This window comes from Fringilla coelebs (assembly GCF_963513975.1).
Source record: "Fringilla coelebs genome assembly, chromosome: 18".
Classification (NCBI taxonomy): domain Eukaryota; kingdom Metazoa; phylum Chordata; class Aves; order Passeriformes; family Fringillidae; genus Fringilla; species Fringilla coelebs.
Genome location: NC_140044.1, coordinates 14309230 through 14332048, shown reverse-complemented (window position 1 = coordinate 14332048; position 22819 = coordinate 14309230). Strand labels below are relative to the sequence as shown.

Genomic DNA, 22819 nt, shown 5'->3' with positions numbered 1-22819 from the left:
TCTCAAGCAGTGACTGTAAAATAGGTTGTTGTTTGACCCCAGAGGTCAAAGCATCCCCCTCCTGCACTGACAGAGGATAAACATATCCAGGCCAGCCCTCACTGCTGCTCACCCAGCCTGTTCCCCAGCCCCGTGCTCCATGGGCTCCAGAAGGCTGGAATGTGAAATGTTTGGAGCCTGCAGCTCTGCCCAGGGGCTGTGAGCTGGGTGCTGTGGGCAGAGGCCAGGCTGCTCCAGGCACTTTCCTCTGCAGTCCATTGAATTCAGGAGTCTGCAGGGAGCTGGTGCTGGCAGGTGGAGGCAGTTTGCTGTTGTGTATGGGATCACTGAATTTCAGGGCTATAGAAACAGGACTTGCAGCCAGGATAAGGCAAAAGCCTGGTGGATCACTCACCTGGATGAAGCCAGGTGTGATCCCACAGCAGAGGTGGAGAGAAGATTCAATTCCTGCTTTTCTTCCAAACACTGCTCTTTCTACACATCTACACAGGTTTTCTACACATCTCTGTGATTTTAAGGAGGCCTGTGGCAGTTGCTGAGCAAGAAATCCTGCAGCAGCAACCACCTGAACTCCCTGAAGAGATGCCTGCACCAAGCCCTGCAGCCCCTCGCCCTGTCAAAGTCCTTCCCACTCTCCCCTGCTCCCGGGATCCCCCTCTCACCATCCCACTGCAGCCTGGGGTTCATTGTGTTTGCATCCTCCTCTTTGCATTATAGATTTGGCCTTTGTCTTTGTTATTTGTGCCTCCAATTCTTCCCCACCAAGTACATCAGTCGCTATGGAAACGATTATTTCCTCGGGATGAGTAATCTTTGTGACAGCCCCAAAAACAGCAAAAAGTCAGAGCATACACTGCACCTTCTACTTAATTCAGCGAGTTGTTAATTAGCTCTTCCCTTCAAAGGGATCAAAATCTCTGCCACCAATGATCTGCAGGGAAAAAGAAGGAGTTTTGACTGGCTGCTTTGATCATTTTGTGCTAACTTGGCATGAATTGGAGGAAGCCAACAGGCAGCTGCTGGAGCAGTAACCACCAGCCTGTCCCTGCGTGTGGGAGGACCAGAGGACGTCAGCCGCATGTAGGAAGCTCCCAGTAACTCACAGCACTGGTGCCTGAACCACTGAGCAAAGCAGAAATCCCAGTGGAGTCCCAGCACTCTGGAGCTGACAAAGGCACTGCACCGCAGCTGGGGGTGCAGGATCCCCCCAGTGTCCCCCGGTGGGTAAAAGGCCAGTGGCACCTGAGCAGTGGCACCTGAGCAGTGGCCCCTGAGCAGTGGCACCTGGCTTCTCCCAGCCCTGGTGTGGCCAGCAGAGCCAGGGCAGTGCCTGTCCCCTGCTGCACTGCTGCGGTCACAGCTCAAATCCTGTGTCTGGTTCTGGGACCCTCACAAAAAAAGAGACCTTGAGGGGCTGGAGTGTGTCCAGAGAAGGGAACGGGGCTGGGGAAGGGGCTGGAGCACCAGGAGCAGCTGAGGGGCTCAGCCTGGAGAAGAGGAGGCTCAGGGGGGCCCGTCTGGCTCTGCACAACTCCTGACAGGAGGGGACAGCCAGGGGGGTTGGGGCTGTGCTCCCTGGAAGCAGGGACAGGATGAGAGGAAATGGCCTCAAGCTGTGCCGGGGGAGGTTTAGATTGGATATTTCAGAAAATTTCCTTGCAGAAAGGGTGCTCAGGCGCTGGCACAGCTGCCCAGGGCAGTGGTGGAGTCACTGCTCCCGGTGACATCAGAAGCTGTGGGGAGGTGGCACTTGGGGACATGGGCTAGTGGTGGCCTTGGCAGTGCTGGGGGAGGGGTTGCACTCCATCTGAGAGGGCTTTTCAGACCTTTACAATAAAAAGGAAATTCAGTAGCAGGGCCCCATGAGCCTCTCCATGGGGCACCACAGCCAGCAGTGCCCAGGCAGCAGGGACAGCTCTGGCTCTGCCAGCCCCATGTGCAATATCCCAAAGCTTCTCCAAGGCCTGGCATTGACGAGAGATGATCAAACAGCTCAGCTCTACAGGTGTCTGATGGAGCCCAGAGCCCTGAGTGCTGCTGCTGCTCCTCACACGGGCTGGGGGGCTGACCTGGCCCTGGCTACTGCAGGCTCAGTGAGAATTGTGCTTTAGCTGAGTTCTAGAAGGATCCAGGGATGAGAGGCAAAGAGGAGCCTGAGCAGGGCATCTTCTCCTACCTTCTGGAGGAAGAGGCTCAGGTTAGGATGTCACCCTGGCTGGTGAGCACTGCCAGGTCTCTGTAAGAGCTGATGGCACAGGGCTCACATCAGCAACCACAAGAGCTCTTTGGTGTGGAAATAAACAGGCAAAAATATGACTGGGAAAACTACCCCAATCCCAAACCCCTCCAAAAGAAGTTGGTGTCTCCAGTGATCCATGCACAGGAATAAACTCAGGAAAATCCCCTGACTGTGATCAGCCTGCAGCACTGAGGATGGACTGTGTGAATGGGAGGGGACACACTGAGCTGCTGCTTTATTTCCCTTTGTCTCTACCCAAGGAAAACGTGCTGCAGCTCAAGTAATGCCCAGCAATGAATAATTTCTGCTCTCTCCTCTGGCCTCATCCCAGCAGTGGCTGGTAGTGACACTTCTGAGGGCTGGGGGCAGCACTCCCTGCCAGCATCCCACGCTCCTGCTCCATCCACTGGGCTGCAAAGGCAGGCACTGCTCCCAGCACCTGCAGGACCCTGGGCTGCCACCTCTGGGATCTTCCTTTTACCCTGTGGAGAACCCATGGGACAGTGGGGAGCTGCCTGCAGCCCAGCACTGAGCCCTGGCACTGCCAGGTCCCAGGGGGCAGCCTGGGAGGTGTCAGGTGTGTGCCATCCCTGAGCACAGAGCTTCCCTGAGCCACTGCACTCAGACAGGGGCAGCCAAACCGGCTGTTTTCCATCCCCCCTGGCACTGCAGCATTATTAGAAGGTGCTGATGTCTCAGATCGATCACCAGGAGCAGGGAAGGTCACGTGCAGACAGGCTGATTGCTTCTTCACGTTGCTGAGCCAGGCATTTTGCATCTCAAGTGTCACCTCTGGGCTGAACTTCACCCCTGTGCTCACCTCAGGGGTCTCCTCCCCTGGAGAGGACACATGGCCCAGGCACGGGGCCAGGCCAGGCTCTGACTCACCTTCCCGGAGCTGTCCCTGTGCTCCAGCAGGGAGGAGATGCAGACACTGCTCCAGGATTGCCTAAACAAACCCAGCTCCTCTCCCTGCCACCCCCACAAGCAGCTTGATGTGTTTCCATATTTGACACCAGCACTTCTCCCCCTGCGCTCTCTGCTTTTCTCCCTCCATCCCTGTGTCCCCTGGCTGCTCCCCTGTGCTGTGGGTTTCCTGCAGGGACTGTAAGCCAGGCCTGCACTCATTCCTGCTTGGAATTTCTGTAAGGACGTGAAGGCTGCCTTTCAGCCTGGCTAAGTTCCTCCTAAATCTCAAGGCTTCATTCCCCAGCTGGAGAACAAGCCACTGGGGCAGCTTTTGGAAGTGGCCAGGGGGCAATTCCCCGATTCCAGCTCCTTTAGCAGCCAGGCCTCCCCTGGGGCTCCCCACGGCGCTGCCCCTGCAGACAGGGCTGGGGGATGCCTGGCTCCAGGCTCAGCCCAGCTCCCTGCTGGAGCAGCAGGGGAGGAAGGAGGCAGAGGGAGATCCCTGCACATCACCCACAGCACCACACTGTAACACATGCCGAGGCCACCGCAGTGACAGCAGGACTTTCAAAGTCCTCTGTGCCACCTCTTGGAAAATCTCAGATCCACAGCCCATCCCAGGGACAACCCACTGCTCTGCTGTCCCTGGGCATCCCTCTGCACTGCTGTGCCCCCACCCAGGTGCCAGGAATGCAGCCAGATCCTGCATCTTCACACCACGTGGCAAATGATCCAGCCATGGGATTTGTTTTTCTATGGATGTATTTCCGGTTTTACAGTAAAAAGAAAAAAATACTTAGCCTGTTAAATGACATCCAGACAATCTTTTTATTAAGACACCCAAATATTCTTCCATCTGTGTTTGTACTAAGTGAAAACAAAACCATTTTTATCAATAGACTTGTCAGCAAGTCGCAGGAAAAGGGTAAAATTAAGCCATGAGTGCAAACCTCTTGTTATATGAGCATCTGTAATGCCTTTAAAATAGAGGGAAACTAAACATCAACTCAGTAAAATCAGGGGAGAAGCAAATTAACAAACTACTCTTACACTAGTACAGTGTACAGTACAGTACAGTGGTTTTTCCTCCTTGAAAACATCCACAAACTGGTTGATCTCCTGCTCTGTGTCAAAAGGTGCAAAACTCTTCTCCTTTCAGCACCTTCCACCCCTGCTGCTGTAAGCTCAGCCCAACAGACAGCCCAGGTGTACCAGCAGCTACCTGCACTGGGGTCTTTCCTCCAGTCAGTTATGTGTGCTATTAAATCTCTCTTACTCATGGCACAGCCCAGAGATGTTCTGCTGGATTTAGCAGATCAGTTCTGAAGTCTGGTCACATAAATCTGTGGCAGGGAGAAATAAACTCAGCACATCTTAATTCAAAGCCCGGAGACACAACCTTCATGGAAAGCAGTTTGCACTGCTGAGAATAAATCTCCATCTCTGCTCATGTATAAAGATCTAAGAATAAATTATTTGATAATGTTTATCCTTGTGTGGAAGTCTTGTATCACTCATTACAGGCTCAGGATAAGCAGCTGAGCTCTGAGCTGCTCTCCTGACTGGACAGGAACGCTCTGAGGTCCTGCCAGGGTGAATTAATTACTCTTCCCCTCCCTGGGCAGTGTAGGGTCATTTCCTACAACCCAATGCCCAGCTCAGCCCTATTCCTGTGTGCCAGATCCTCCAGGTGCCCCCAGCACTGTCTCAGAAGGACATCCCCTCATGCACCACTCTCACAGCTCTTGACAGCTTCTCCCCTCACCTCTGCCCTGCTCAGCAGATCTCCCAGAGCTGGGGCTGCTCCAGAGCCTGGGCCAGCCGGTTCCACCCTCCTGCTTGGCTTCCTCGTGCTGCTCCAGCTGAAATCCTGGCTGGCCTTGCAAGGAGAGCCCCCCACCCACCAGGGGGGCAGAGCTGATCAGAGCTGGCCCGGGCACAGCCTCCCCATCCCGGCAGTGCTGGGTTAATGGCTGGGCACCAGCAGCTCAGGAGTTCTGCTGCCCAGCCTGGACCCTCCACTTCATCCCTGAAAGATTCTTATTGCAGCTGCCACTACTGCAAACTGTGCCCCTTCACCATGGCTAGGAAGGAACGCTGACAGGCTGCTTCAGAGAGGAGATCAGCTCTTTGGATTTCCACCCATAAGGGTTTAGGTGTTATTAATACTGTTGGGAATGGCATTTTTAATGCTAAATCAGTTTCAGCTTGAGCCAAGGAGGCCAAGTATCGTAGGCAGCACAGAGAAGGACTCACAGGAAGGATTCACAGAAGTTAAGGGTTTTTTTTGGAAAAAAAATAAAGAAATCTGTGATTAATCTCCTTAATGTAAAGAGCATTTTCTGGGACGTCAGTTTAATGACTCAACACTTCTGCCGCAATGTCACAAAGTCCCTCCACTCATCCAGCTCCTGGAGTCCAGGGAATTTCTGGCTTTTATTCTGAGTCAAAAGTGCTGAACCCCAGTGGAAGGCAAATAGCTGGAGAAGGGAATAGAAGTCCCCCAGGAAGGCATGCAAAGGCACTCAGCAAATCCCTATCCTCAGAGCACACTGAGGTTTTGGAGTCCCATCCCCACCCCCCTGAGATGGCCCAACACGGGCACAGGAGGGCTGGGAGAGTGGAGGGACAAGGACAGGGACAGGGACAGGGCTGGTGAGGGCAGAGCCCAGGGCTGGGCTCTGCTGCTCATCCTGGCAGCCATGGGGGATGGGCAGTGAGCTCTGCCCGGGCTGTCCCAGGGCTGCTGCACCGCCCAAAGCCACCCCACGGTGACAAATGTCAGCAGGCCTGACAGAGCAGATGGACAGAGGCTGGGAAGCAGATGGAGAGAAGGGAATTTGGAGCTGATTTGAAAGGCCCCGAAGTGCCTCGTTAGGAAAACACATCCAGGCATGGACAGAGCAGCCTGCAAAGGTGGGGAGGACAGGACGTGAGAGGAGCTGCCATGCGCAGCCGGCTGCTGTCACCTGTGGGGTCAAAGGACAGCCAGAGCTCCCACGGGACACCACACACCTTCAATCCCACTGGATACAGACCCAGCTGGCAGCTTCCTCAACCAGCCACACACTCCAAGCAAATAAATCCAGGAGAGGCTGAGAGCCCCCGGAGCACTCCTGGGGGTTCCCTCAGCCCGGGACTGCACCACCATCCCCGCTGTCTGTGCCCTGCCTGTGCCCGGAGTGATGCCCAGGGCACAGCCCTGCGTGTGCCCACCCCAGGCACTAGCAGCTCCTGGGTGGCTGGGCCGGCTCCTCCTCACCCCCTCCATCACCTCCCTGCCACCTGCAGACAGAGGGGTGGGTCTGGGGGCAGCGGGGAAGGAGCTGGGAGCAGCGGGAGCGGGTTTGGTGCCTGCGCTGGTTTCTACACCCCTCTGCTGGGCAGCCAGCACAATCGCTAAGGAATGTGGCAGGAACAGCAGGGAGAAGCCCAGCAGGAAAAGGAATAAAACCAACACGTTTTTAAAATGAAAATAACAGGGGAAAAATCCCCAACTTCTTTAATTCCCAGTGTGGAAGATCACCACCAGCACTGTGGCCAGACAAACTGAAGTCCGTGTGAACATCCCTTGGCCCAGCTCTGCCTGAGGGGACAGAAATGATCTGAGATTTTCACCTGAGGAATCACTGAAGGAAAAATAAGCTGGGAATCCTTGCCTTGCTGCTCCAGATATTGGCTATCTAGAGGACCTGCATAGGATCCATATAAAAAAATATCACTCATCTTTTAAATTCTTGTAAGGCAGCAGAGGCTGGGGATTTGGGCTTGGATACATCAGTGTTTATTCTAAGCTCAGGAAGAGGTTTCCCTCATGTTCTGTGACTATTCTGTCATGGTTTAGTCCCAGCTGGCAGCTCAGCCCTGCACAGCCACTCACCCCAGTGGGACAGGGGAGAGAATCAAAATCAAGGAAAAAATCTCATGGGTTGAGATAAGGACAGTTGAATAGGGAAGTAAAATCCACACACACAAGTAAAACAAACCAAGGAATTAATGCCCCCCTTCCCCAGGGCAGGCTCAGCCATCCCCAGGACAGCCAGACTCCATCATGGTAACATCACTGCTGGGGAGAGGAGCAGAACAGCCCCTGGCTGTGCCAGCCCTGCTCAACAACAACTAAAACATCTCTGTGTTATCAGGATTTTTTGTGTTCAGCACAAATCCAAAACACAGCCCCATACCAGTTACTGGGAAGAAAATTCACTCCATCCCAGTCAGAAGAAGTACATTCCACCCTTTATTCCATACCAATTATGTCTTGCTCAGGTCTCACAGTATCCACACAAGCTCATTAACCACCAGCCCACTTCCCTTCTTTTGATATAATACAGAGATATCATTCTCCTAGCCTTTGGACCACTGTGTAAATATTTTTACTTCCCTATGTAAATGTCCACAAAGTGAGCATTCAGCTCATTTAGCCCATGCATTTGGGCTCCATGGCATGGTGGTCACTCAGGGCTGGAGAAGGGGTGTTTGTGGGGAGTTACTGGGCATCCAAGGCAGCCCAGGCCAGGTCACTGCTGCCCTGCAACTGCTTCTTGAACAGTTCCTCCACTGGTCCAGGTGGTTCCTGCTGTAGTAATTCCATAACCTGCAACTCAAATCCTGGTTTACAACAATTTAGTTATTTCCATGGCAATCTCCACCTCTTTGGACCTGAAATCGGGTATAACACTGCAGGGAACTCTTCCCTCCTTCCCTGCCCCTGCTCCAGCTTGGATTTAATCACAGAGGACCCTTAGGGGTGTCCCTGCTCCAAGTGGAACTTTATCCATGAGCCACAGTCTCCACAGGAACATACCTGCCATGGCACAGATTTATCCAGAGCCACAGAGCTCTGAGTTGCACCTGCTCCAGTGTGGCCTCATCCAGGGGCCACAGCACCTTCAGAGAACACCTGCTCCAGCATGGCATTATCCACAGCCACATTCCCTTTGGGAGTGGCCCTGCTCCAACAGGGGCCTACCCCTGCTTCCATCCCTCTGTGTGTGCTAATCCAAGGGCACACCATTTCAGGTGCTCCAGCATGGCCTCATGCACAGCCAGGGGTGTTCAAGGTGTACCTGCTGCAGCATGGACTTACCCCACAGCACCAGATGCCCTGAGATGTCCCTTCTCCAACATGGATTTATCCCTTTGGAGGCACAGCTTTTGCAGGATGGACATCCCCACAGTCACACACTTCCAGAGGTACCTGTCCTGGTGTGGCGTTATCAGACACCTTGGGGTGTCCTGATCCTGGGTGGACTCATCCCCAGGTCCAGTCCCTTTAGGGGAGAACCTGCTCCTGCACAGGCTCATCCCAGGTCCAATCCCTTTAATACAGAACCTGCTCCTGCACAGGCTCATCCCAGGTCCAATCCTTTTAGTACAGAACCTGCTCCTGCACAGGCTCATCCCAGGTCCAGTCCCTTTAACAGAGAACCTGCTCCTGCACAGGCTCATCCCAGGTCCAATCCCTTTAATACAGAACCTGCTCCTGCACAGGCTCATCCCAGGTCCAATCCCTTTAGTACAGAACCTGCTCCTGCACAGACTCATCCCAGGTCCAATCCCTTTAATACAGAACCTGCTCCTGCACAGGCTCATCCCAGGTCCAATCCCTTTAATACAGAACCTGGTCCTGCACAGGCTCATCCCAGGTCCAATCCCTTTAATACAGAACCTGCTCCTGCACAGACTCATCCCAGGTCCAATCTCTTTAATACAGAACCTGCTCCTGCACAGGCTCATCCCAGGTCCAGCCCCTCTGACTGGAGCTCACCTGGGCTCCCAGCCTCCCCAGCCAGCCCAGCACAGATGCAGCAGTGGTGCCACATCTCCCTGGCTGTTATCCACGTGCTCCCAGGCACTGCTCAGTGAGATGATCGGCACCGCAGCCAGCAGGGAACGCCAAAAGCTGCCACTAATGAGCACAAGATTGCAATCTGAGCGTGAGCCGAGCCCCCGGCAAGCACAGGAGCTGCCAATTAACAGCTCAACAGCACTCACACCTATAGATTCCACCCAGCACATTCCAATCGAACCTGTCACTCTCTTGAACGCTTGGAGCTCCACAGCAGGCACCAAAAAGGACTCCTGTGGGCTGCTGCACACACAGGCAAAGCAAACCACGGGATTAATTCCCCGCTTCCCATGGGCAGGGAGGTGCTCAGCCACGCCCAGGACAGTCAGGCTCCATCACGGTAACAGGGTCTTGGGCAGACAATCGTCATCACTCCGAATATCCCCCGCTTCCTCCTTCTTCCCTGGTCTGGGATGTCCCTGGAGTCAGCTGTGCTCTGTCCCTTCTGTGTCCCCCCTCCAGCTCCTTGGGCACTCCTCTTGCTGGAGGAGTGAGGAGCAGAACAGCTCTGGCTCAGTATCTAAAACACCCCTGAGTGATCAGCAGTTTCCAGCACAGATCCCAAGCACAGCCTACACCAGCTGCTGTGAGGAGAATTAACCCCACCGCAGCCCAAAGCAGCACAATGTTATTAACCCAGCAGTGTGCCAGCTGGGTCTAGACACTCCTCGTGGAGGCATCAATTGATTTCCTGTATGTACCCATAGCAGAAGCTGACAGCCCTTTCATACAGTCCCCAAAGTGAATAAAATGAGAAATTTGGGTTCAGAGTGCAATTAGTGCTTTTTGTGAGCACAGAATTGATGGCATTCCTCCTGTAGCCTTCTCAGGGGGGGCAGGACCTCCTGCCTCCTCTACCTGGAGTACAGAGAGAATTTTGGCTGGAGTCTGTGACCATGTTGGAGGCGCAATAAGTCCACAAAACATCAGATGGTGCCACTGGGCAGAGGAACAAACACTTTCAGAGCCCAAGGATACCCATTTCCCTCAGCATGTGTGAGCTCTAGCTGTACCACCACCCACTCTGAGCCATGCTGGGAGCCCCTGCTGACATGGAGGGACCATGGGGGGATGAATCCATTGGCAGAGAGAGAGCAGGAGTCTGAGAGCCAGAACAGCCCACATGCATCCGTGCTTGGCGGCTCTCCTGCACTGGCCACTTCAAAGACCAAGCCCAGGGGGGACCCACAAGGCATATGAGGACATTCCCTCACATTTTGCAAAGGAAAACAGTGGAGGAAAGTCCCATTCCAGCAGTGCTGCACAGAAACAGTCCCAGTCAGTTCAGCAGCTCTCTACGTATGTGCCAGGGGGTCCCATTTTGATCCAAGCCCAGAAGTCAGTGGCTGGGATGGCTCTGAAGGAGGTGCTAAGGCACAGCAGGTGGATGAGCTGCTTGGTCAGCTCCTGGGAGCTGGTAACATCACCTGACTGAGAGGCAGTTTTAGCTTGTGCCATGACTGCATGCCACTAGCTTTTGGAGGTTTCATGTTTTAACAGGGCAGAGAATTTAAAATCCTTAGGAATTGCAGCTGGGGAACTAAAAATCCATAGAAAAATCATTCAATTGAAGCTCACTGATTTGCTGTGGCCTATCTCTGAGACATTGCTTCTTTATGCCTTTGCTTTCTTCCCTCCATCCTATGGAAGAGAACATTATCCCCTGCAATGCTCCCTGATCCCAAATTTTGGAGAGAAAAAGCCACGTGCAAGAAGAAGGGACCCTTGTAGGCAGGGCCACACTTTCAGGTGCCACAGGGACACCTCCTGCCCTCTGCTCTCCCTCCATTCCCCACAAACACAAGGAAGATGAAGGTGAGACACCCAGGGATGCTGGGAATGACCCCAGCAGTGAAGCACCCCAGGAACACCTGAACTGAGTCGGGCCATTTTGCATGTGAATTTTTCTGGTGTCACTATCTATGGGCTCCCCAAATAGAACTATGGGAAAATGAAAGAAAACCTGCCCATTTTGCCTCTGGAGCAGGTCTCATGTTCAGAACTGGGTTCCCAGTCAGAGAAGTGTGATGAGAACAGGGTGAGGGTAGAGGGAAATGCAACAGAAATAGTTGGACATTTGACAGCAGCATCCTGACACACCAGTCTTGCAACACACAGCTGGTGGATAATAAATTCATAATATGCACAGTTTAGACTGTTTTCATGAGCTATTCATATATGGCCATACATGCTGCTGGAATGGCTGGAGAAAGAAGATGAATTTCACACTGAGGGATCCTCTGACAACAGGTTATAAGAAATAATCACAAGCCAAATATTAGGCCCTAACAAAACAGACAAATTACATTGATATTTATATTGGACTAACAATAAAAGGCCTGTAGAAGGTTACCAGAGCTCTGCTTCATATGTCACAGATTATGATTAATTGCAGATTCAAACCTTTGTAGCAAGAGATCAGAGACTTTTGCCCTTAGGAGGGAAAAAGATGAATGTAATTTTTTCTTCTGACACTCCTCCCTCCTTCCACTGTTGCACAGAAACACCACTATACTCCTCTGTCTTCATTTCTCTTAAATGCCCAGGGAAAAGGAATAAAGGCTTGACTACAGAGTTGCAGCTTCCAGTTGTGCAGCTCCAGCTGATTTGGAGGGTCAAACCATAAAACTCACAGGTTTGGGCTTTATGCTGAGTCCCAGGAGCACACATCCCTCTGGGTGTGAGGAAAGCTGTGGATTCAGGGCTGAGCTTGCTGTGCGCTCGTGGGCACCAGGAACAGGGCTGCCAATCAAGGGTGTAAAAATGACAGGGCACACAGAGAGAGGTCAGGCACTGATCCAGAAGGATGGAGATAATTGGATCTTATCTGCTCTGAGCAACCTCTGCCAGCCTGCCTGGACTGTGGGAGGGATGAGGTTCCCCTCTGGTCACTGTGTCATTGCTTTACAGCCAGTTCTTGTGTTCCAGGATTTCCAACAGACCAAAACAGAAGGAATAAGACAGCACAAGGGTGAGGCCATCCTAATTACAGCCAAGGGTGGTCAGAAAGGTCCCTAAATGGCCTTGGAATAGGGGGAGATTTTGCCATTCACCTTCTGGGCCCCATGCTGGTCCTAATCCAGGACCAAGGTGGGAGAAAGCTGAAGAACAAACAATGTGAAAAGCACATTACTGATGATGGGGGACAAACGCTGAAAAAAGGGCAGAGGATGTGAGAAGGAAAGATTTGCAAATGTCTTGAGAGGGCGGTGGAGGAAGATGCGGTACCGAGAGAGGAGACACCTTGAAGACTCTGGATTCCTTCTGAAGGACAGGAATGGAAAAACAAAAGGACCAGATCCCAGCATGAATCCTCCCTCTTTCCTTGTGGCTTCAGCAAATCTCACTCTGCTGCCACCTGCCAGGGACCTTGAGATGTTCCGCCAGAGACAGCCACCACATTGTCAGGGCCCCTGAAGCCTGAAAGACACAACAGCCAGTGCTGGTGTATCAGCATCCCGTGGGACTCCTCACCCTCTGCATATTCCAAAGAGCCCATGGAGCCCAGGCACTGATGCTTTGTAGAAAGGGGCTCTGGCTGTGGAGCTGCTCTGGGGGCCGTGCTGGCCCAGCCCCAGGGAGGTGCCTGTGCTGAGATCCTGCTGGATCTGCTCACACATGAGCAGGAAGCAGGGAACTGTGTCTCCTTTTCCCATCTAGACACTCCCTGACCCAGCAAATGCATTCCTAGTGCTGTTTGTCCCTTTCCTGATCTGTCTCTAGTCCTGCTTTGTTGCTGACTGGTTTGGGGATTTTTCTAACCTGACTTGGCTTTTGGAAGTGGGTTTTTCAGGTTGTCTCATTACAGGAGAAACAATTCCCTCCTGTGCTTCTGTTTGCCACCACCTGTGGTCCCAGGGTGGGCAGGGCCAAAGCCCAGCTCTCTGTGCACAAAACCCAGCCTGGAAGCACAGGGCTGTGATCATTCCCACTCTGTACAGCCCTGAGTTGAACAGGCTGCATTTCATCCACCTCCAGGGCACAGCACTGGGATGTTCTCCTCAGAAAAGGTGCTGATGTAAACACCAGCCCAGAGCTCAGGGCTCAGAAGTTGCATGGATAGCACTTTTGCCATCAAAAATTTATTTTTCACTGTTGGGACAGGGAAAGAAATTCCTTATACTGAGAAGCAAAAACGTTGAAATGAGCATCATCATCTATGAGAGAGCAGCTTTTATGGGATGTGAAAACAGCACTGAAGGGCAGATATTTGGAGAAAGGCAGTTCCTCAGGGCTCTGATCCAGAAGAGCATCCATCTGCAGGGAAGCCCTTAAAACCAGGCTGAGTTTTCCTCCTTATCCTTGGACCTTAGTCCAGGCTTTCACACTGCCTTCACCAGGCTCGGGATGGTTTAGCTGCTCCTGTCTAACAGGATTGTTTCCAGTGGGTCTCACAGGCAGCTCCATAGGTGCCAGCACAGAGAATTCCAGGTGAATGCCCCTCTCAAGGGTTTTTAAATTTGTGCCAGGGAGTCATTTTCTGAGGAGAACAGGAGTGGAAAACAACAGAATCCAGCTATGGTGGGGAGAGGAGCTGTGGGACTAGGCACTACAACCTGCAGTTATCCCAAAGGAGATACAAATTATATAAATAATGGGGTTTTTTTTACATTTTAAGTCTCTGGTAGAATTCATCCTTAGTTCTGTGTACGCCCCACTCAGTGAATGGTGTTGCTGCCCAGAGGAGAGGCTCAGAGACACTGTGACACTTTAGTAATAAACAGTTTTCCCACTTACCAGTTTCTGAGAAAGCTCTGGTGCTTCAGAGCTTGTTCTGAAAAGCTAAACGTGGAAAATCCTGACTGTGAGCTACATCCCAAAACTTCCAGGAGAGCTTTTAATTCAGTAGGCTCAGGGACAAGATACAACATCTCTCGTACTGTTTCTCTCTGTGTTCGGCTATTAAGGACTTAAAAAAGGCTTTTTGAATTTTCTACACAGAGATGTGTAATGGCTAAATTTACCTACAAGTCTATCTGCATATTGTAGGAAAAAACCCAATAGAGCAGCTTGCTGCAACTACACACAGAAAACACTCCACGAATTTGTGAAATCATCAAAGCCCTTTCCACTGTAACACTGCCTGTTGCACTCGTGAATCAAGCTTTTGTTAAATGAAAAAAACTTGAGAGATTCTCCCAGTTCTTTAACTCAAACTCAGCAGTTGCTTTGTTACAGATTCACTCAGGGCAACACCCAGGAAAGGGAAGGCAGTGGTGGTGCCCTGGGCTGTCACTGACAGGGACTTTGCAGCATGGAAGCATGAGGTGAACACAAGCTGCTTTTAAAGCAGCTGGGAAAAATCCAGGAGTGGAACCAAATGTGGCCTTTTTACTATTTTGATTATGCATTTTACTATTTTGATTATGTAGTATACAATATAAAAATGTTATCTGCATTAGAATAGAAATGCTTATATAAAATCTAAATATTTAACGTAATACAATATAATAATTAGATATACAGAAGTTTGTCTCAAATATACAAATCATAGTGTACACTACAAATACTTTGATTGTAAAGCCCAGCAGACTGTAACAGTGCATTTATCTACATATTGAGAGGATTTTTAGCAACAGATTGGAAGAATTTTCTTAATTCAGACCATTAAAGGGAAGTCAGGACACACTCTTGGTGACTCCAGGCAGATGTTTGGGATTCTCCTGTGCAGCTGTGCCTGGAAGGGACTCCACAGACAGAGCCATTGGAGCAGCCTGGGCTCTGTGGAACTGACCCCAGGGCTTTCTCAGACTTTCTTTCTAGGCTGATTCTGTCTCTGGAGGAGAAGAACCAGTGCCTCAGAACACTGGAAGAACAGAACCTGACATTGAAAAATCATGTGTCGGTCATTTTCTGCTCTTAAGCAGGCAGAGCAGCTCTGTAATCAGCAGAGAAGAGATGTGCAGAAGGTCAATGACCAGGTCAGCTGTGCAGTGGCATCCTCTTCTCCAGGGACACACAGCAGCACTTTTGGCTTGGAGGCCCCAACCTCTTTCCCCTCCCAGCAGCATCCACAGCTGCCGTGTTCTGCCCGGGGCTGCTGCTGCACCCTGAGGCCGAGGCTGGATCTGGTGTCTGCTGCAGAAGTTTTGCCCCATCCTCTCCCAGGTCCCAGGAGAAAGTCTGGGAAGAGAAGCAGCAGCAGACTCCTCTGGAGCTTCTCTGTCCCTCTGTTAGCAGTGTTGTCCCAGACAGAGCTGGTGCCTGTGCCGGGCACTGAGCAATGTGGGGACACAGAGGTGGCTGTGGCAGGCTGGGCAGGGCACTTGCAGTGCAGCCAGTTCAGCCGCTGTTCAGAGCTGCAGCCCAAGGATGCCCATTGCCTCCCTTTCCCTGTTTTCTCTCCATTTGTCTCCATTGGAATCCTTGCTTCTGTGCCTTCTGGTTTTGGCGTGTTTTTTGCCTGAAATCTTTTCTCCTTCGTTGCTCTCCCTGCGGCCCACTCTGCTGCCTCAGGAGCAGCCCTGTCCCTGAGGCTCTGTGCATCCATCTTCCAGGTGCAGGCCACACTGCTGGCAGAGATAAGGAAGAGAGATCACCAGGCAAGTCAAGAGAAGCAGCTGCTGGAAACTGAGGTGTCTGAGCTGCGTATGAGGCTCCAGTGCTCTGAGGAAAGAGCAGAGGCCATGGCCACACAGTGTAAGGCTGTGGTGCTGGAGCTGAGGAAGACACAGGCTCAGAGGGACAATCTCAGAGCCCACAATCAGGAGCTGCAGGAACAGATGGAGGAATATGTGCAAGGTACAGCTTCTCCTCTCCCACCCACTGGCCCATCTTGTCTCACCAGCGGGGATCTCCAATGCCATGCAGAGGAAAAGGGCACTGCCCCAAAATGGCAGAGAGGGAAAAATGACCAGCAGGAGATTTATCCATGTGAGTGCCAGTGACAGCTTTCTCTTGAGAAAGATGCTGTGGCTGGCAGTGCCATCTGGCTGTGCTAGGGCTGATCCCGTGCTCAGCTGGTGCCTCTCAGGGGCCGTGTCTGTGCTAAGGAGCTGTAGCTGGATGCCTCAGCTCCATTGCCCCAAACTCCAGGCCCTGCCAGAGCCTCCAGGCTATTGGCCTCTCTGGAGCAGGGCTGCACAGGCATCCCCTCCTCTTTGTCTCTCTTAGATTGCTCACTCTGCACAAGGCCAAGAGCAAACACTCTTTCCTATCCATCTGAACCTTGCCCCTTTCATTCCTGCCTTTTTCTCTACCGGGAACTTTCCTTCATTTCTGTCAACTTTGGAGCCTTTGTGGGCTTAGGGCCTGGCAAACACAGGCAGGCAGAGAAGACAGTGCTGTTGTCTCTGCAGGATGCACATCAGTTTGCCTTTCCTTAGCTTGTCATTTCTCCTTCTCCCTTCCCCTTTCCTGCTGCAGAGTGGTGGAAGGAAGAAGAGAAGCACATTTCTCGAGAAACTGCCCTGGAGAAAGAGGCCACTGAACGACGGGAAGAGGCTGTGACTCTTCGTCAGGAGGTGGCATCTCTGCAAAAGAAATTGGAAAACCTGGAGAAGGAAAGGAAGGATGTGCTGGTGAGATAGGGAGATGCCACAAAGGGCCATTTCCTGGCTATGTTTGGACCTTGTGTTCATAGTTCTAAGGAGCACCTTTTTCCAGTTTCACTTTTCTAATTGCATTCTTCTGAATGAGGAGGAGAAGATGCTGTAGTCATGGCAAAGCCAGTTACTGCTGAGGCTGCTGATTTTCCTCCATGCTGGGCTTCTGTGCCACAGAACCTTTAGTTTTCAATGTCCTCACTGTCTCTATTGACATTGCATGGTTTGGGAATTCCTGGTGTCCATATTCAGATTTCTAAATATCTAGAAGGGGAGGGGAGAGTCCCAAGTTTGCTGTTACTAGAAAGGTGTTTGGCCTTGGCCATCTGAGAGCAGCCAGTGGGGAGAGAGGAGAGGAAAGCCAAGTGCTGATCCCCATCAGGACGTGTGCCTGCAAGGGGAGAACTGGTCCTGAGCGGCAGCAGAGAATGACAGACTGAGCTGGCCATTGCTGCTCCCAGAGAGGCCAGTGGGGCTCTCAGGGATGGAGCCATGGAAACTCCACACAGGAGAGGTGGAAAACCACTCCTGTCAGCCCAGCCCCAGGGAATGAAAGGCTGGGGGTGTTTGCTCTTCCCTTCCTCCCTGATGGAGAGCACATCCTCGTGGCACTGCCTGAATCCTGCCTAGCGTGCACTTGAACTCCTGGCTGCAGTTCTGGCAGCTCCTCCCCAAAGGAGCACTGGAGTGGAGCTGCAGGAGGTCGGGGAAGGGCAGAAAGGAAGCTGGGACGGGCTGAGTGAGCTGGGAAAGATGCAGCATCAAGGGGGGCCCAGCAAAGGTCTGCAGCATCCCGAGGGGCAGAGAGAGAGGGGCAGCCTGTGCCTGCCCCTGCTGCAAGAGTGACCCCGGTGCTGTCTCGAACTGACCCCGGTGCTCTGTGGGACTCATCCCGGTGCCGTCTCGAACTGACTCCGGTGCTCTGTGGGATTCATCCCGGTGTTCTCTCTCACTGATCCCGCGGCCGCGCCGGGCTCGCCCCGGGAGCTCTGTGGGACTGAGCGCGTCAGGCGCCGCTCACTGGCGGCGCATGCGCAGAGCCGCGCGCAGCTCTCGCGCGCCCGCTAAACACCGCCCGCGCCCCTACGCGCGCAGCGCTCAACCGCTGCCCCCCGAGCACGCGCGGCGGCGCGGTGACGTAAGAGCGCCCCGCCTCCCGCTATAAAAGCGGCGGCTGGTGGCGGGCGCCATTGTGGTGCGCCAGGCCCGGCCGTGCGGAGCGGGCCCGCAGCGCCTCCGCCCCTCACGCCGCCAGCGTTCTCGCTCCTTCTCTCTCTCTCTTTCTGTCTCTTTTCCTTCCCCTTCCTCTTCTTCCTTCTCTCCTTTCCTCTCCCTTCCCTCCTTTCCCCCCCCGCCGCGGACATGCCGCGCGTCTACATCGGCCGCCTGAGCTACCACGTCCGGGAGAAGGACATCCAGCGCTTCTTCAGTGGCTACGGCCGCCTGCTCGAGGTCGATCTCAAAAACGGGTGAGCGCCTTCGTTCGTCCGCCCCTCCCGAGCGCCTCGGGCCGGCCTGGCCCGTCCATGTCGCGGCCGCTGCCGCGTGGCGCCGGCGCAAGATGGCGGCCGGGGGGGGAGCGGAGCGGGGGGGCCGCGGCCTCGTCCCGGGGCCTCGGCGTGCACTGGGGATCGGGGAATGGATCGGGGAACGGACCGGGAACCGTGGAATGGACCGAGGACCGTGGAATGGACCGGGGGCTGCGGCGTGGACCGGGGCCCGTGACATTGTGCCCCCGCCGCCGCCTGACCGGGCCTTTCTCCTCTGCCCAGCTACGGCTTCGTGGAGTTCGAGGACTCCCGCGACGCCGACGATGCCGTTTACGAGCTGAACGGGAAGGACCTGTGCGGGGAGCGGGTTATCGTGGAGCACGCCCGCGGCCCCCGCCGCGATAGGGACGGCTACAGCTACAGCAGCCGCAGTGAGTCCGGGCCCGTCCCTCCCCGCGGGGCTCGGGGCGGCGGCGGGCAGGGCCGGGGGCGGGCAGGGCTCGGCTGGCACCGAGCCCCGGGGCTGGGTGGGGAGGGTCGTTAGCGGGGAGTACCCGATGCACTGCTGGGGCTGCGACGTTTTCCTCGGCACTAGCGGCGCCCTCGGGTATCCCGGAGCAGTTGTGGCTGCCAAATCGTGGCCTTCTAGAAAGGGTTTCTCTGCTAATTAACGGCTCCAGTATTCCTGGGAGCATTTAGATGTGACAGCGATGTTGCATCAGTAATGTTAGTGTATAAATATCGTTGTGTAACTGGGGGAGAATCGCTCAGCTGTGAACTTTGATGTGATTGATTCAGTTGGATATATGGGAGGGGCGGGGGGAGGTTTTGGAGCAGGAATCTGTTGTGCTGAAGGGGGGGTTTTGTAAATATTTCTGTGCTCAGCTCGCTCGTGTAGCTTCTTGAGCTGAGCTGCGTAGAGCTTGAACGGCCTAGTACTGTAACTAAAAGTACTAAGGTTGATTTTCGGTGGTGTTTGGAATCGTGGTGTTGGGGGGGTGGGTTTCTGTGTTTTTAAAAAAATCAAATGTATGTTGTTTTAAAATTGTTGCATGTTCAATTCAAACTTTTTAACAAGTCCTTGATGTTTCAATTTAAAAGTGACCAGTGGGGCTGAGGCTGTGTCCACTGAGGCTAAGATGACTGCCTTTCCTGGCCATGGCTTTTCCATACATTGTGTGACCCTTGCCCTATGACCCTTTGGCTGACCTTACCGGAAGCCATGACGACAGCAGCCTTTTGCCATTAGACGCAGGGTGATGGTGAGGATTCCAAGGGTTAGACAAAACTGGTTAAACTGAACTAGGTGACTGTTACCTTGCGTGTTTTGTGGCCAAACCACCACCAAAAACCTCATACTGTGATGTAAGTACTTAGTGTAACTAGTAAACGTTTTTGTAAAATGTAGAAATGCATGTAATCAGTTAAGTTTTATATTTTACAATGTTCTGTAAAATAAAACTTAGCAAGGTGAATCTAATAAGGAGCAGTCACTCTCTAACAGATCCTAGGAGCACAGACTTGTAGGATGTTAGTCTGTTTGATTTGCCATTAATATAGATTATGGCAAAATTGCAAAGTTTATTGGAGGCTTAGCGAAATAAAGTCCTACTCCAGTAAATATGACTGTTAAACTAACTTTTTCAGAACATTGAGCCTCCTTCATGCCAGGAGACAACCTAACTTTGTTTCTTTGTACAATCAAGGTGGGGGTGGTGGCGGATATAGCAGTCGGAGACAATCGGGACGAGATAAATACGGACCGCCCGTTCGTACAGAGTTCAGGCTGATTGTTGAGAACCTTTCCAGTCGCTGTAGTTGGCAGGATTTAAAAGTAGGTATTGATGTTCTGTGTGGAGTCTGTTGTGACTATCAGGAAGCAATAGCTTCCTTTAATAGCAATGTTGATTTTTTTGCAGTAGAATAATTTAAAAGTGCTTGTGTGCATTGAGTGCTGCTTGCAGAGCCCCCCCGTTCTGTAGCTGCCCTGTGCTCCCCGCAGGATTTCATGAGGCAGGCTGGGGAGGTGACCTATGCAGATGCCCACAAAGAACGTACAAATGAAGGAGTGATCGAGTTCCGCTCGTACTCAGACATGAAGCGCGCCCTGGACAAGCTGGATGGCACAGAGATAAACGGCAGGAAAATCAGGCTGGTGGAGGACAAGCCACGCTCCAGCCACAGGCGATCCTACTCTGGCAGCAGGTCCAGGTAACTCAGGAGACACTATACAGCAAAAATGGTGACAATCAGCATGGGGATGGGTGCCCTACCTGTAGTTGCCTAGTTACCTGTAGCTGATGGTTTAGGAATAGGTGGAGGCCTCAGTGTAGAAGGAAACATTTTACATCAAGCAGCAAAGCCAGGTTTGAGCAGTTTTTCACACGTGAAACCTGAGATGTCATTCACTGACAGTATGTTAAACCCGCCCTGGTGGGACCACTCTTGCTCTTGAGAAGTTCTGTAGCAGCTTTTCTGTGTTAGATTATGCTACTAGATAGCACAGTGTATTAGATGCAATCAGAAAGGTTCTTCCCTGTGAGGATGGACTTCCCAGAGCAGCTGTGGCTGCCCCTGGGTCCCTGGAAGTATCCAAGGCCAGGTTGGATGGGGCTTGGAGTAACCTGGAATAGTGGAAGGTGTCCCTGCTATGGCAGGGGGTGGAACACGGTGATCTTTAAGATTTCTTCCATACTATACTTGATGACGGAGGGCACAGCCAGGCAAAGAGAAAGGAAATGACGTTTTAAATGTCTGCAGGTCACGATCCAGGAGACGGTCAAGAAGCAGAAGTCGGAGGAGTCGGAGCAGCCGCAGCAGATCCCGTAGTGTCTCCAAAAGCCGTTCCCGGTAAGTGCCCCAGAGTTAACACTGCCAGTGCAGGAACTGCCTTGCTGACAGATGTTTACAGCTGCTGGAAGTGCACTGCAGGCCATGCAGAATAAACTCTCTCTCTCTCTTTTTGAAAGGTCTAAATCCAGGTCACGAAGCAAAGACCGCTCCCGTTCCCGATCCAAAAGCAGGAAATCCAGATCAAAGAGCAAATCCAAACCCAAGTCTGACAGGGGGTCACGCTCGCACAGCAGATCCAAGGAGAAGTCTGAAAAGTCCCGGTCCAGATCCAGGTCCAGGTCTCGATCTCCCAAAGAAAATGGTAAAGGGGATGCTAAGTCTAAGTCCAGGTCCAGGAGCAGGTCTCGCTCCAACTCTCCGCAGCAGCAGCCGTCTGCCAAGGCTCGCTCCGAGTCACCGCCCAAAAGAGCCGCATCCAGGTCCCGCTCCAGGTCTCGCTCAAAGTCCCGCTCGCGATCAAGATCCAGTTCAAGAGATTAGGACTACAACTCTCCTCTCACCTTGCACACTATTATGGAACATTTTCCTACCTGTCAGGCCATTAGTGTTATGTTAGTACTTCGAAGTTGGTTTTTTCTCTCGCAGGAGTGAATGGCCTAAGAACTAAGGCATAAAGGTTTTATTTCTATCCCAAATTTGACAATACCAGGTGAATGGTGGTATAAAACAGGAAGAGTCCCCATTTTGTAGAAATTGAGCTGAAAGTTTGATTTTATAGCATTTCTGCAGGAGTGACTTAACTACTCTTAAATGCAAAGTGGTTTTTATATTAAAAATAAACTGAATATAAACAGGCTTCAATATGGGCTTTTTGAAAATATCCTTCTTTCCTATTTTTTTCATGGCATTAGAACTATGGGTGTCATTAGTTTCATAGGTTTCAGCTTGCTGCCAAAGGCAGGATTGCCTTGCTGGGCAGGTCACACACTTTATTTTAATTTTGGAAGGAGTCAGCAAACTGTATAAACCAATAACAGTACTAGGAAGATTTTAGACCAGCAATAAACTCAAGTTGGAGGACTTACGTTGTACCTTGACTTGCCAAAAGAACATTCCCCCCATACTGAGACTGTATTAAAGGTGACAAAGGTACTCTGGAACCTGTATCCTACCGTATTGCTAAAACCCCCTTTGTTCCAGATGTGAAAGAATAAAAGCTTTCTGACGTTTCTTGCTTGAATCTCAAGTGTCACTGTTGTCAGACACGAAGGTGTCTCTTGGCTGTGGTCCAAGTCCTTAGTATGCTGTATGGTTTGTCAGCCTCTGAATCCCCATTGGACATGAAACCCAGGTAAAGAAATCTGTCTTCCCTCCCCTTTGACTCACTTATGTTAACGTTTTGCTTCAGACTAGGAGAACTATAATCCTCTTGTGTGTAGGTCCGAACTTTATTGGAAATGTAATCTCTTGGAGTTAGAGTTCTAGTTTTAACAAAGGCTTTGCTAAACCACAGTTGCCAGTTCACTTAAATTGTGGAATAGGACTCATCCCAAAAAATCCCCTTTATAGTTAAATTGATTTTTGTAACATGCAGTAGCAAACATTAGAACTGCCTTGTACTCTTTATACAACGTGTAGTTTGACTTGTATAAAATTAAATTGGTGACTCAAACTCTTGTGTTCTTTGCAGTGAAATGGGATTCTTGCTCTGCCTTGTGCTGGGGAAATCACAAGGTAACCTGCTTTGATGGAAAAAACTTCATTGATTTAGGGAGAGACTTGGTAGCTCTTGATAGGCTCTTGGTGGTGTGCTTGAAACCAGCACAAGCTCTTTGTGTCCCAGTGTGTCACCTTGTCCTTTCTGCAGGTGTGGCTGGGTGTGGCAGCTGCACCTCTGTCCCAAGTTACACACTTGCCCAGATGAATTGGGTCAGCACAGGGCACATGTGAAATGCGACTTGATGCCAGCTTGTCTTTCCTGGAATTTCTTCAT

The 22819-nt window shown here is 52.0% G+C and overlaps 1 protein-coding gene across 1 annotated transcript; it reads left to right on the top strand.

Moving 5' to 3' along the window:
* Nucleotides 1-17726: 17726 nt before the first annotated feature.
* On the top strand, nt 17727-22492 carry SRSF6 (serine and arginine rich splicing factor 6). Its single transcript, XM_084217883.1, has 6 exons — nt 17727-18012; nt 18316-18464; nt 19740-19867; nt 20036-20244; nt 20794-20883; nt 21003-22492. The coding sequence occupies exons 1-6, from the start codon at nt 17906-17908 to the stop codon at nt 21364-21366; spliced, it is 1047 nt and encodes a 348-aa protein (XP_084074009.1). The 5' UTR covers nt 17727-17905; the 3' UTR covers nt 21367-22492.
* The last annotated feature ends 327 nt before the right edge of the window (nt 22493-22819 follow it).

Bases quoted from the DNA above. Each gene is read 5' to 3' on its own strand.
- SRSF6 (XM_084217883.1), top strand. From the start codon at position 17,906: ATGCCGCGCGTCTACATCGGCCGCCTGAGCTACCACGTCCGGGAGAAG. The intron at 18,013-18,315 runs GTGAGCGCCTTC...TCCTCTGCCCAG, and splicing joins GAGGTCGATCTCAAAAACGG to CTACGGCTTCGTGGAGTTCG. The intron at 20,884-21,002 runs GTAAGTGCCCCA...TCTTTTTGAAAG, and splicing joins GTCTCCAAAAGCCGTTCCCG to GTCTAAATCCAGGTCACGAA.